Source organism: Corylus avellana, chromosome ca7 (genome assembly GCF_901000735.1).
Source record: "Corylus avellana chromosome ca7, CavTom2PMs-1.0".
NCBI lineage: Eukaryota > Viridiplantae > Streptophyta > Magnoliopsida > Fagales > Betulaceae > Corylus > Corylus avellana.
Window position 1 is genome coordinate 9,997,015 of NC_081547.1, and position 15,399 is coordinate 10,012,413.

A 15,399-nucleotide genomic window follows, 5' to 3' on the forward strand; every position below is an offset into this window, starting at 1 on the left:
TTGTTTTTCTTGTTACCATTTTCTTTGTTGGGCAGTAGCTGAATTCACTATTAATGTTTAAATGGCTAAAAAAAATTCGCTATTATTATCCCAAAACTAAAATTGCCTAAATGTTTACTTTTCACCCTCCCCATTAAAATTAAAAAAAATTAAAAAAAAAAAAGGTAGTGAAGTGAATAGTACTTACCAAATTTAAAAATTACTATTCACTAACTTATTGATTAAACAACTCATTTTTCTCTCTTCGTTTTTTCTTTTAGTTTTTCTCTTTCTTTAATAGTTTAAAAAAAAAAAAACTTCGAAAAATAATATTTAAATGGAATAGTGCAAGTGAATTGATTTAAAATAGTGAAGCTACTGGGGTGCTCTAAAAAGCATTTCTAGCAGCCTTACCAAATTTTACTCACTAAAATAACCAAAAGTACATTTTTAGTTATTTTAACAACTCACTTTTTTAGAACACTCCAGCAGCCTCACTATTTTAATAATCTACTTTCACTATTCCATTTAAATATTCATTTTCAAAATTTGTTTATTCATTTTTAACTATTAAAGGAAGAGAGAGAAACGAAAAGCAAAATGAAAGAGAGATAAATGAGTTGTTTAATCAATATGTGAGTGAATAGTAATTTTTAAATTTGGTGAGTACGGTTCACCTCATTACTTTTTTTTGTTAAAGTAGTGAGGCTAAAAAGTGGACATTTAGGCCATTTGAGTTAAATTGCCTCACCAAAATAACCAAAAAATAGTTTTTGTGAGGCTACAAAGAGTGCTATAAAAAAGTGAGTTGTCAAAATAACCAAAAGTTGGGTGAGTAAAATTTGATGAGGCTGCTAGGAATGCTCTAACAATATGTAAAGACATGACATCCGACAATTTCCCCAAAAATTCCAGATAATTTTTCTTTCTTTCATTGGCACAATAACTATAGGTTGATTTCCAAATACAATGCAACCTTAAATCAAACTTAACTTGTGGTAAAGACCAACCCTTTTTTTCCCCTTTTCCCCCTTTCCTGCTTTGAATAAAATAAAAATCAAAAATCAAAAATCAAAAATCAAACTTACCAGCAAGCTCTACCAAAAGTAGTCCTTATTTTTAGTAGATTCTCATATGACTGTCATACAACTATGATAATGTGGCAATGAATATTAGCCATTGATTTTTATTTTTACAAGTCCTTGTTGATCCAAATGTTGATTTTTACTGTTACATCATCATAATTGTATGACAGTCGTATAAAAGTCTACTAAATAACATTATTTAATAAGTATAGAAAACGAATAATATGGCTATCGAAGAGTTCTTTTTTTCTTTTTCCTTTTTTTTTTTTAAAAAAAAAAATTTATTATATATTTTCCTGTAATAAATATTATATCTTAGATTCATTGTTTCTTACTTATCTCTAAGCATTTTTCGAATGTTGACATTTTAAGGCGTAATTGAATAATTAAATAATAGTTGTGAAAAGTGAATGTACATATTGGTGGATGACTCACATCGTGGTATATTGCACTTAGTCATAGGACCACATGTTAAGAAAGTAGCATATGATATTATTCTATCACAAGGTGAATACCCCTCTTTTGCTCTCTGTCTTTTGCCTTTTGGGTTATAGACAAGCTAAAATATAGCTAATATGGGATCATTGAATATGGATGCCTATACAACTCTACTATGAATCTATGGTATCTTTACTTTTTCATTTTGGAAAAGTGCTCTTTACTTAATAGTTAGAAGATCTCATTTCCTTTTGATGTTGACCATTAGTTTCACTTATTTTTTATTTATTTATTTATTTATTTTTGAATTAGGGGTGAAAATGCGTTCAGTAATAATTGCCTGTATCTACTATTCGCTCATATTTACTATTAGCATTTGCGAACAGTAGATGGCGATTTTAGGATATATATATATAGGCTTCAAATTTAATGATTGAACCATCTATTTATCATACTTAAAAATTCATTAGTAATGAAAGTTATTATTTGTCATATTTTACTTATAATACAATTATCATTATATTTTACATTTAATTGATTCATATTTGTACTTATAGGTGTTGATTTGGATTCATGGTGTACCGTAGTCTTCGTAGATCCGTTGCCACCAACATCCACTTATAAATTTGTTACATCTAGACTTAATTTATGTTTTGAATTTCGATTTTTTGTGTCATAAATTTGTAATTTATGACAAAATGATTAGCAAGTGTGATCTAAATAATAGTGTTAAACTATGATAATGTCTCTTTGTATTTACTATAAGCATGAATTATAACATCAAGGCTTAAAATGTTCATTACCTCATATGCGGTTAGTAGATAATAACTGTATTTAATAATCACAATATTCACATATATGTGAATAGTAATTTCATAATGCAGATGCGAATACCTAATAGTGACAACTGCATCATGCATATACGAATACTGCTAATAACTGCATATGTATCCGCATTTTCTCCCTATTTCAAATGTATAGGCTTATTGAGATGAGAAAATAAGTGAGTTAACATCTAAAATGTTTGAGGATATTTTTATGTATTACAATAATGATGCATATGCAGTTCGATTTTTGAAATGACCATTCTTCCACGAGGAGAATTCAATTTGCCATCCATATCCCCTTTCAATTAGAAGAAGAAGAAAAAAAAAATTGGCCATCCATATTGAATTAAAATTACTAAATTATAATCATATATACATGTTCAAAATCAAGGTTTAGGTTTCTCCAATAAAACATATTTTGAATTTTTATTAAAAGGAAAACTTCACTTAACCCCTCTGAACTTGCACCGCTTTTTCAATCACTTTCTACAGTTTAAAAACTCTCAAACCTTAACAGAAGTGGTGACATTGCAAGCTTTTTAAAGTTAAATATACTAAATTGAGAATTTTTGAACTTTAAAGGGGTAATTGCAAAAACAATGAAAGTTTAAAGGGGTCATTTCAAAAATCGAACTGCATATGCATCATTTCTTCTTCTTCAATTAGAAGAAGAAGAAAAAAAATTTGGCCATCCATATTGAATTAAAATTACTAAATTACAATCATAGAAACATGTTCAAAATCAAGGTTTAGGTTTCTCCAGTAAAACATATTTTGAATTTTAATTAAAGGAAAAACTTCAGTTAATTCCTCTTAACTTTCATTACTTTTGTAATCACTTCCTAAAGTTTAAAAATTCTCAAACTTTAACGGAAGTGGTGGCATTGCAAGTTTTTTAAAGTTAAATATACTAAATTGAGAATTTTTTAACTTTAAAGGGGTAACTGCAAAAACAATGAAAGTTCAAGGATGTTAAGTAAAATTCTCCCTTAAGTTAAGGAGAGAAATGTGGGAGAAAAATTCGATCTAATGACCCCTGCTTTATGAGAAGTGGTCTCCAGCAGATTAAAATACCCATCGAAGACGGGGCTTAACGTTAATTAGCTAATGGTAGATGCCTCTTCCTCTTGAAATACTTCTTTAATCAAGGGTATATTTCACCATCTTGAATCCCTAGCTTTAAGCTCTATGACCATTGCATCTTCTGCCATTATTCTTCTATGTAATTGGACCGAATATGTAGCGAGAATAGGTAGCCACTTATTTGTCCAAATTCTTACTCATGCACTCAAGAACAGAACCATAAATTCTTATTGAGATGGTTAAAACATGAATGAATAATATATTAAGATACAGGGCCAAATAACTATAATTTTTCATAAACACATTTCATTAAAGAAAAAATAATTCACAAAATCAACTATAAACATAATTAATTCTCAAAATTACTTAACAAACAAGAAAAAAAAAACACGCAATTTTGAGGGAAACAAGGAGCGTATAGCATTACTAAAAAAAAATTAAAGGCTAATTTTCAATACTACATCATCCTAATTATATGATAATCATATAATAATTTATTAAATAACATTACTTTAATATAAAATATATTTTGAAGCTCCCTTTCTGTTACCAAATTTTGTTTCCCTTTCCCGCACAAATTTTTCGGCAACCAAAAGGGCCCAAAGGAATAAAATAAAACCCCCAGGGACAAATCCGGAAACTCAGGTATTAGTGTAACAAGGGCGACAATAACCTAATTCGCACACACGTGGGCAAAGGAGTGTATATAAAGCTCGCAGTTTCAAGCTTCGCCTCCTTTCAATCAAACTCCACGGCGCAGATCCGAGGAGTTTGGGAAACCCTTGCTCTTTCTTCAAAGCTACAAGCCTACAAACGCTCACTCTCTAATCTCTCTCGCTCTAGCAATCATCAACGCTCGCAGGTGTTTCTCTCTCTCTCGCTCTGCATATATGTGTGTGTGTGCATATGAAGCTATGTATTTGCAGGACTGTGTATATGGATTTACGGGTTGATGGGTCTGTTTGTAAAATCGTGGGATTTACAAATATTGTTGATTTTTTGCTTGAGATGTTTGTTGCAGCCCGTGAATGTGGGGTTGTTTATCGGGTAGTGATTGCTTTGTGCTTTTGTTCGGAATCGTTGGATTCAGTTTTTTTTTTGGTGATTGCGGTTTTGTTTGGCTATTTGATTTTGTGATGTGTTTAATGGGGACTGGTGTTTGGTTTATGGGAAAACTACGAGAGAGGAAACGTGACAGGGCTATGACAAATAGGGTTTTTAGTGTTTGGGAGTTGAGACATGGATTTGATTTACTGATTGAGCTTTTGTGGGACTATTTAGTTTGATAGGTTTTTCTTTGGATTTGGGAAGCAGCTGTTGCTTTTTGGCGAGTGAAAAGACCCAGGTTTTGTTTTTGGGAAGCAGCTATTACGATAAGACAGAAATTGTTAAAAGACCTTGTTTTTGTTTCCTTGTATTTTTTTTCTCACTAGCCAGCCAGGGGGCGAGGGAATTTTCCTTGGGACCATTGGGTTTAGTTTTCTACAGGTTCTTTTCTGTCTTTATAGATTAGAGATTCAATTCGTGTCATCTGAATTGCGTATCATGATTCTTGATGGTAAATGTTGAATATTCTTTTTTTATTTGTCAATTCCCCTGGCTTACCTTACTGGAATGTCGACATTTATAATTTGAGCTGTAAGATTTTTCCTTAGTTTTGTCCCTGTTTCTGCTAATTCTAAGAGGAATAATGACGTTGCATAAAGCATTAGCACTTTGGGGGAGTGGGCAAAGCGGTATCTGTTGCTCAAGGATTATATCCTACATAGCAGATTCCTTCTACCCCTTAAAATTTCTTCTCCAGACATTGAAGCGGAAGTCTAATACTTGTACTCCTATTTGTTTGATTTGCAAGTTTGGCTCTTCTGTTACACTTTTGACACGTAATCTTTACTCCCACAGTAGTTTATATTCTCTTTTTGAAAAAAAAAAATTCCCCTGGATTACCTTACTGGGATTTCAACATTTACAACTTGAGCTGTAAGATTTTTCCTTAGTGTTGTCCTAATTCTTAGAGGAATAATGATGTTGCTTGATGCGTTAGCACTTTGGGGGAGTGGGCAAAGCGGTATCTGTTGCTCAAGGATTATATCTAAACATAGCAGATTCCGTCTACCCCTTAAAATTTCTTCTCCAGACATTGAAGCAGAAGTCTAATACTTGTACTCCTATTTGTTTGATTTGCAAGTTTGGCTCTTCTGTTACACTTTTGACACGTAATCTCTACTCCCTACAGCCCGCCGCCCCAAAAATAAAAATAAAAGGGAGCTACTTTTGTACCCACCAAAAACCAAGTTTGTCTTTCATTTTTATTCTGGAGTTTAAAATATTCTTGCTATGCAACGCTCGAAACTTCAAATATTGTGAGGGGACGATGATAGAGTTAATAGTCATTGTGTTCAAAATTCTTTACGCTTGCTTCTAACTGTTCTCGTTTTCCTAATTTCTTAGAGTTTCTTGATTGCCTTTTTCTTCTGCTTCCTGGTTTGGTGTTTCTCTTGGAAAAATCCTGTGCACTTGGACTGCGCCCCTCTACCTTTTTATTAGACTGAATTACTTATAAAAAAATTCTTGCTGTTTTCGGTTCTCTCCCCTCTCTTTCTGCTGAAATTGCTTAATGATATGTATGTCCATCTGTGCACAGCTATGGCAGGTGTTGCTCCGGAAGGTTCACAATTTGATGCTCGTCAGTTCGATGCAAAAATGAATGAGTTGTAAGTTGCCCTCTTACATTCTTCAGCTGCATTGGTTCCATTATTTATTTCTTGCCATATATATATATATATATATATATATATATATATATATATATATATATATCAAGGCTATTTTCTCTTAAGTATATTGTATCATATTATGTATGCTTTGTAGTTTACAACTTTTGATGTTTGTTTGACAAATTGTTTGTTGCAGACTCACAGCTGACGGACAAGACTTTTTCACCTCATATGATGAGGTTTATGACAGTTTTGATGCAATGGGTTTACAAGAAAACCTTCTGAGGGGTATCTATGCTTATGGTAGGTATATAATGGTGTTATTTTTGTTCTTGATCTTTCCTTCTGAATGTAAATGAAGATGCAAAATTGAAATTTTTACGTCACCCAAGTTGTTGGCCCGCTAAAATGGTCCTACTACCTGAAGGGAAACTCTTTTAAAATTGACGCTCAGAACTCCTTTTTGTTGGTCCTGCTTTTACCTGATTTATAACCACCCAATTATTAACTTGTCCTAAAATATGGGAGCATCTCAATAATATGATGATCTGTCTGATTTTTGCTCATTGTATAAAGTGCATAGTTTTTCAATGAGCATATCATTGTGGACTCTTGTATCTGTTTTTTTGCCTCTTTGCCTAGATATGTCTAGTTTATAATCAAACTTATCTTTTGAAGGTTTTGAGAAGCCTTCTGCAATTCAGCAAAGGGGGATTGTTCCTTTCTGCAAAGGCCTGGATGTGATTCAACAGGCTCAGTCTGGAACTGGGAAAACAGCAACTTTCTGCTCTGGGATTTTGCAGCAACTTGATTATGGCCATGTCCAGTGCCAGGCTTTGGTTTTGGCACCCACTAGGGAACTAGCACAACAGATAGAGAAGGTTATGCGAGCACTTGGTGATTATCTTGGTGTTAAGGTTCATGCCTGTGTTGGTGGGACAAGTGTTCGTGAGGATCAACGCATTCTCCAAGCTGGTGTCCATGGTGTTGTCGGAACTCCTGGTCGTGTGTTTGATATGTTGCGAAGGCAATCACTTCGTCCTGACTCAATTAGGATGTTTGTATTGGATGAGGCTGATGAAATGCTTTCTCGTGGTTTCAAGGATCAGGTCAGTCAACAATTTGCTTTGATCTCATCCCTTTGTTGGTTGTGCTGCATAGACACACCTTGTGTAGTTTCACTTGAACTGCCATTTGCTTTTAGACTGCTATCCACTTTAAAGTAAGTGATGATTAAAATAAGTGGTGATTTAACATGGATGTCTATTTTGGATTTTTTTGTTGTTAGTCAACAACATGTGGACAGGTAACAACTAGAAATTTGAGCAATTTGAGCCTTTGACAAAGAAATTAATAGTGTAGGGTCTGCTTTGAAATAGATGCAATTGGACTTGGGGATTAAGTGTAAATATTTTTGAGCTTTGGTTGGAGTTACACGAAGACTTTTAGCTACTTCATTCATCAGTCAGGGTTCTAATTTCTTGGAGAATAATCTTGAACCTTGATCGTTTTCTAAAGAACTTCTATTAGATGTCTACAATCTATTCTTCACACCCGGCATTGGTTGAATGACTGCTTAAAAAATCATGACTTTTTACCTCCATTCAGCTAATGCCATGTCACTGGTATGAATTGAGTATGATAAACTGGGTGTGAATTGTAGCATTACTCTCTCTCTCTCTCTCTCTCTCTATATATATATATATATATATTAAAAGGGCTTTGATAGTAACTGTTCTGATATTGGTGTTATGCTTGTCAGATCTATGATATTTTCCAGCTGTTGCCGGCGAAAGTTCAGGTCGGGGTGTTCTCTGCTACAATGCCTCCTGAAGCCCTTGAGATCACCAGGAAGTTTATGAACAAGCCTGTTAGAATCTTGGTAAAGCGTGATGAGCTAACCCTTGAGGGTATCAAGCAGTTTTATGTCAATGTCGAGAAGGAAGAATGGAAGCTTGAGACACTGTGTGATCTGTATGAGACACTGGCCATCACCCAGAGTGTCATTTTTGTGAACACCCGGCGTAAAGTTGACTGGCTCACTGACAAGATGCGAAGCCGTGACCACACCGTCTCAGCCACCCATGGTGACATGGACCAGAACACTCGAGATATAATCATGCGGGAATTCCGCTCTGGCTCTTCCCGTGTTCTCATCACCACCGATCTCTTGGCTCGTGGTATTGATGTGCAGCAGGTCTCCCTAGTCATAAATTTTGATCTCCCGACCCAACCAGAAAACTACCTTCATCGTATTGGACGTAGTGGTCGGTTTGGGAGAAAGGGTGTTGCCATTAATTTTGTTACCAGGGATGATGAGAGAATGCTGTACGACATTCAGAAATTCTACAATGTGGTCATCGAGGAGCTGCCAAACAATATTGCCGATCTCCTGTGATGAGCCTTTTTGGTTTGTTTTGAGGCCTGGGATTTTTCCTCCTTTCGAAAAAGTACTATTTGATGTTTTCCATTTTATTTTTGTTCCCCACATCCACTGTCCCCCCAGTTTTATGTTTCCAAACATATCTAACCGTTTAATGAATTGGGTTTAGGGTCGTATTGCATTATTTCAATATAAAAGACTGTCAAAAGTTGTCGTTCCAGCTTGGAGGTTTTGTTCAAATTTTGTTCTAGTTAGGCTTTTGTAGTTTAAGCCCCTAGTATTATTATTATTGTTATTGAGGTGTCCACTTTCAGCATTGATTGTTCTATTATTGTTTAAGCTTTTCCTGTATTGTACCAAGAACTGGGGTCTCTTGTAACTGTTGGTTATATAATCTTTATATTTGTCCTCTTCTCTATCATCTCTCCATCTTTTGCATTGAAGGTTGCAAGTAAGGTTGAGCACCAACCCTCTCGTGTTAGTACTCCGCCAATTCCGACTCCCACCCCGAAAACAGTTCGTAGGACACTGCCAATTGCGACTCCCACTCCGAAAACATTTGGTAGGCGGGATTAGAATACCAATCGCAACCAACCTTCTCGGGTCAGTAACAGTCCCGGAATGGTTTTGGGTTTGGGCCAATTGTAGAACAGTCGATTTGGAGAGATGTAAGAACAGTTGGCGGTTGAGCATTCAAAACTGGATAGAGAAAAGTGGGGCCGGCGGTGAGAAGAAAATAAGGAATTGTTCAATAAATAAGATAAAACCCAAGTTGATGGCTGACTTGGTCGTGCAAAGCTGGCTTACTCATGATTAGCAGCACGCGTCGTGCGTGGCACGCCCACGCACGACAGTGTAAAAAAAAATTTTTTTTGCACGCGGCGTGCCATGCACGCCGCGTGCTGTCCATCTTTACCCCTCAATTTATAGTGACAAATACATTTTCGGTCCAATACAATTCTCTTTCTAATTAGAATTTTATATTCTAGGTTTGCTATGTTTACTCCTCTATGAATTAGTTGTATTAGGGTGCATTTGAAATTATGATTTACATACTAAAAACGTGATTTTAAATCAAATCGCATAAAATATATCGTTATTTTCTATTGTGACTAGGGAAACATGCCACGAGCAAAAAGAGTGCCTCTTTCGGTTCTTATGAGTAGAGAAATTGGTTGGATACATGCTACTAGATCGATTTGGAGAGCATGAGAGCCGCAGAATAACTATGATCAAAGAATTGATTGATGAAATAGATGGCGCAGATCAATTCATAAGTATCTAACTATCTACACCTTAAGATATAAAGGGCACTCTGCGAATAATTTATTTGCAATCTGCCATGTCTCCATGTTTCCCCTTTACTTCTTTTTTCAAATAAATTAGTCGCTTTCTGGTTGTTGCCAAATAGGTGGAATTCTGGTGTTATACGTCACCGTTTATACCTTGGAATCTTGATGATCCTCTCCATTTTAATACCTAATTAACTTCATTTAACAAAGGGGTTGGTTTCTAAAATTTCTCTCTTACTTCTTCCTAAAATAAATATTCCTTGGTGATTTTATTTAAATTATCGGGAGCGAAGAAATTTATTCAATTCCAATCTAATTTATTAAATTAATATATGTTCAAAAATAAATATAAAAATTACATACATATATTTTAAACACTTATTATTTTTATAGACTGAGTTGAAGGAAGTTTCTCCAATCCAGTTTAAAGGAAAATTCTGCCCATAATAAAGTACCATTTTTTTCATATTATCTCCACTGATTTCTGGTTCTTATTTATTATTGTAGGTTGGAGAATATAAAATCATAGACAATTGGTATGAGGTTTAAAACAAAATCATGAAACAACGTAGAGCACACGTTAGCCAAAGATTTATTCCTGACCGAATATTTGCCTTTTATTAAAGACTCTAGTTGGTTCACTTGTATAAAAGAAATCAAGTTTGATGTAGACTAATATACTTCTATGAATTGGGCTTTTTTCTTTTTCTTTTTTTCTTTTTTAATTTTTTATCAGGTGTCATAAATCAGGTGAACACCGCTTTCTTTTAATGAGGGAATGGGAGTCAATCCCAAAACTCATGCCAACTAAAGGGAGTGAGTGTCAGAACACTATAGACCTGCAAAAGACTCAAGCTCAAAATCTCACAAGACATTCCACATGAGTGCGATCAATAGTCACTATGTTTAGTTTAAGAAGCAGTGATAATCGTAACTTTAATAATAATTGTTGAGGTTTAACAATGCCGCTATTCTGCTCACTTGAACGACTCTTAGATATCTTGCGGGGTGCGATTTTGAATGCCATAAAAAGATTTGACTTCCCTCACTGGACACCAATTGATTTTCAAATGAGATGGTCAAAAACTCGATCCAACAACAACAGTAATTATAATCTTATTAGTAATGATAAGAGTATATTCAATGGTAATGATAATAGTTGTTCCAGTTGTGATGAAAATACATATTCAACAATAGTAATATTGATGTGTTCAATAGTAATAACAATGTCATGTTCAACAATAATAGTAACTCTGTGTCCAACAGATGTGTGTTGCGCGTCCAACAATAATGATAGGTGTGTGTTGTGCGCATCCTTAAGTAACAGTAGTTGCACGTTCAGCAGTAAAAATAGATGCGCTTCGTGCATCCATCAGTAACAATAGTTGCTCGTCCAACAGTAATGACAATAGTAGTTGCATTTCCAAAAGTAATAGTTGTGCATTTAGCAGTAATAGTAGATGTGCACCGCACATCCATATGTGACATTAGCTACTAGACTCCCAATGCGCATTAATAATTGATAATACTTGAGAGTGACTTATTATTAAGGCTCAAGTAACTTAGTTAAAGTTTAACCATTTAACTCGTTGCGCTTCTTCTGCGCTTCTTCTGCTCATCATGCATGTTTGGAAGGTACTATTCCAATCGTGTCATATTTGTCATAACCCATTCATTGTGCCAAGCTACACAATGTATGGCCATAGTGTGAAAACAGAGCTGCCGGATCACATCTATGCCTTCTAAATTCAAACTTTCAATTTTTTCAATCAAACAACTCATGAGCTTGGTTCATTGTTGCAGAAATGTCAACTGTCAACAGAAAGCTTAAATAAGCCACGAGTAAGTGGATTTTTACAAGAAATCTATATAACTCACATGAATCTTGTATGTTGTCATGCTTGCACTTTGCACTATTGCAATTTTGACTTCTTTAAGTAAGAAGATAACTCATGGGTTGGAACTTGTCTTTGACTCGCAATATCCCCTTGTGGGCCATGAACCCAATGAAATAAGTGGAGTGATTATAAAGATCTTGTGAGCTATTTTTAATTAAACTTTAGCTCCAAAATAGTGATTCAATTTGGGTTAGCTTCTAGAATTGTCTTGAATAGCCTAACCCTCAACACTATGTTATAAATATGAAAATAATTTATGTTGAACCATATATATATATATAATAGGTAATTTTTTAGATTTAAAAATAAACTCCACTGACTTTTTTATTTTTATGAAAGCGTTTTCGATAAGAGAAATATTATTTTGTATTCTCTCAGCATTTTTTTTGCTGATGTGGCATGTTTAATTTTTTTTTTTTTAAAAAAAAAATTAAGAAAATGAAAGAATGCGTAAAAGCATAATATCTCTTTCAACAACAAAGAATTTAAGGATGGGATTTTTCATGGTCAAATTTGTGTGGTGAATTGCCAAATTCTCTAGTGTCTTTTTCATTTTGAAAAGTCAAATTTAACCGTTGCACGTGTGTCAAACTGAGCAGCCTCATGCAAGAGTTGAATTAAACAAATAAATAAATATATATGAAAAACTAGAAAAAAAAGTCCATCACCCATTCACCCCTTAAGGATTCACTGGAAACACCACGTTCAACTGTTCCACTCCAAATATATATATATATAAAATATATATATTGTAATAAATAACAACAACAACAATAATAATAATTACACACACCGCAAAGCAAAAGCAAACCCAACAAGCTCCTCCATCTTCTCCTCCCCTGCCTCTCTCGCCCATCCTCGAGCCTGTCAATTCCTTCACATGGAGGATTTCAGATCCAAGTCATGCAGGGATGGCGGCGGGATGCAGATTGAGAGCTACTACGGCGGCAGAACTGCGGCGACAAGCATGCAGGATCTGAGGTCTTTCAGCGTCAACTATGCCGGCTCATCGGCGCAGCCGACCCAGATAGTAAATGAGGTGAAGATGAAGAAAGGGAAAAGCAGCGTTGGGAGCTCTGTTTCGAAGAGCTGGAGCTTCAACGATCCCGAATTGCAGAGGAAGAAAAGGGTTGCTGGGTATAAGGTGTATGCCGTGGAGGGGAAGGTGAAAGGGTCTCTGAGGAAAAGCTTCCGGTGGATCAAGAAATCCTACACCCAGGTGCTCTATGGATGGCGGTGATGGGTATATATATCTATATCTATATATATACATATATGTATTTATGTTCTTCTTTTTCACTTCCAATTTGGGTTGTGTTTTACAGAGGTTGCCGTGGATGTGAAATTCTCTTGTGTTTGATAAATCTTGAATCCCCATAGCAATACTAAATAGACTATTTACTCTAAAAACTATTTTTTGTTGTTGTTGTTGTTTAATTAATTTCCTAAGCCAATGTTTCAATATCATTCACAAGATTTGCTTACTTTTCTTATAATAGCATTCAACTCTCTGTGACAAAGAAGGAAATAACAAAAAAGATCAGCAATTGAATGTTCAAGATAATTAACAAGATATTTTCTTTTCTGGGTCCTTTATAAGAACTTTTTCTTCCATTTTATTAAGATGTTTACAATTGTCAACATCTTCCATGGGGTGATTCTGTCTCCAAAAAATCGATTGGGGTTGAAGCCAGCCAAATGTGTTTTTGTTCTCTTTCATTTAGGATAAGAGTTTCCTTAGAAATTGTCTTTGAGGAATTGAGAATCACGTGTGCTTTTACTAGAATTTACCCAATTTAGCTAAAGAGCACAAATTATTTTTTAGCTACTCACTTTTGAAATTTAGATATTCATTTTCAATATATTCCATTTAAAATCTTCTTTATTTATCTATTTTTACTTGTCCTAAAGAGGAGAGAATCATATTAAGCATTGTCACTCAACAAATTTGCTGAATACTGTAATAGCTATTTTGACTAACCCAATGTGAGTGCTAGATCATTCTTATCTAGCTATCCAAATGTTATTTTGGCGAGTCTTGATGCTAAAATGAGAGCAAAAAGAGTAACATTTGGCTCGGTAATTTGGAGAAATATTTGGCGGTGCTCACAAATTTTGACGAGTATGGTCACTCGCCAAATGTAAAAAAACAAATCATTTTTTAATTTCTAACATTATCTTCCCTCTCGATAAAGAATAAAGAAATACTTGAGAACCAGTATTTAAATAGAATAGTAAGAATTGATAACTAAAATAGAGAATTTGATGAGTGTTTTGGTAAAAGTAGAAAACTAAAATAGAAAAATGTGATTTTTTTTGCGCTAAAATGAAGAGCAAATTTATTGAAGCGATGTGAATACTTTCTTTGTTTTTTTAGAACGTGCCCAATTAACCATAGCAGATTTTATACTAGAGCATCTAATAATTTACATTACATATATCAGTTGCAGAATGTTCAGAGTCTATAGTTTTTTATTTTTTTTATTTTTTTATCTTTGTAATTGATAGGGGAAAAACGTTATAGGGAGGATGTTTTCCAATTTGGAGAAAAAAAATCAAATGAGACTATGATATGCCCAGGCATCGATAGGTTGGGGCCATATGATGTTGTCTACTTTCACTACCCTTGATAGGGATAATTACGTTGTTTTTCTCCTAATCAAATGAGAAAATGGTTACATGAAAACAAAAAACTAAGAGGGTGTGGGGCTGTGGGCTCTCCAACAAGATGTCCAAATAAAAATATAATGCGAAAACGAAGAACAACAAATAGGAAATGGGCTAAAAAAAGGGTTCAATCAATTGTATCTTGCACAAAAAGTTAAGAAAGAGGCCGCATAATGCGATTTCTGAAGCAGGCCAAGACGCTGATCCGTTTGAAAGCTACAACAATCATCAGAAAGAAGTTATTGATAAAAGAGGTATTGTCGTTTTCCAAATAGAAACAGTCAAAGAGAAAGAACAAACTCAGGCCATTAAACAGCTTTTGGAACCTCCACTACGTGCAGGTCCATTAAACTTACTAATAAAAGACTATGGATCTCTTATTTTGGTGGGGTGTTAGGCTCTTGATTCAAACCTCATTCTAGCCATCACTTCCTATTTCTTTTAGAAATTATCAAGATTGAAGTCACATTAGCCACAAAATGCAAACCCTAACTATTGTTAGACATACAACTTTTTTACAATTCGCCGACACAAGTTAGCATATGATTAGAGTCACATCAGCTACACAAAATAAAAAATAACAATACTCTTTAATCACATGCTGACATGTCTTAACAAGTTGTAAACGAGTTATAAGTTTAACATTTTTCTTCTTGTTATCAACCATTAAAAGCATCAAATTCATCAAAACAATGTTCTTCAAATATATTTAAAAAATGTTTTAAATTAGAAGAGAAATTCTATTTAGTAGATACTAACTATCATACAACTGAATGTCATGTCAATAAAATAGCCTTTAAATCAGTACTTGATTTTGAATTTTTTTTTTTTTTACAAGTACTAATTCAATGGCTGATTTTTATTAGCACATCATCTAATTGTATATCAATAAGAATCTACTAAATAAATAGCATTATTCAAATTAAAAATCTCCGAGATTAACCAAGATTTTTACCATATCAAACCCAAATAGCGCAAAAGAGGCCTTCAACTCAAGGTCTTAATTTCACAATCAAATACAATCTAAAGT

The 15,399-nt window shown here is 34.2% G+C and overlaps 2 protein-coding genes across 2 annotated transcripts; both read left to right on the top strand.

Moving 5' to 3' along the window:
• The first annotated feature begins 4,131 nt into the window (after positions 1–4,131).
• Positions 4,132–8,933, top strand: LOC132186664 (eukaryotic initiation factor 4A-15-like). The gene is made up of 5 exons (XM_059600657.1): positions 4,132–4,274; positions 6,057–6,126; positions 6,326–6,432; positions 6,808–7,238; positions 7,892–8,933. The coding sequence occupies exons 2-5, from the start codon at positions 6,059–6,061 to the stop codon at positions 8,525–8,527; spliced, it is 1,242 nt and encodes a 413-aa protein (XP_059456640.1). The 5' UTR covers positions 4,132–4,274; positions 6,057–6,058; the 3' UTR covers positions 8,528–8,933.
• A 3,533-nt stretch (positions 8,934–12,466) lies between these two features.
• LOC132188304 (uncharacterized) lies at positions 12,467–13,169 on the top strand. The gene has a single exon (XM_059602727.1). The coding sequence runs from the start codon at positions 12,583–12,585 to the stop codon at positions 12,940–12,942; it is 360 nt and encodes a 119-aa protein (XP_059458710.1). The 5' UTR covers positions 12,467–12,582; the 3' UTR covers positions 12,943–13,169.
• The last annotated feature ends 2,230 nt before the right edge of the window (positions 13,170–15,399 follow it).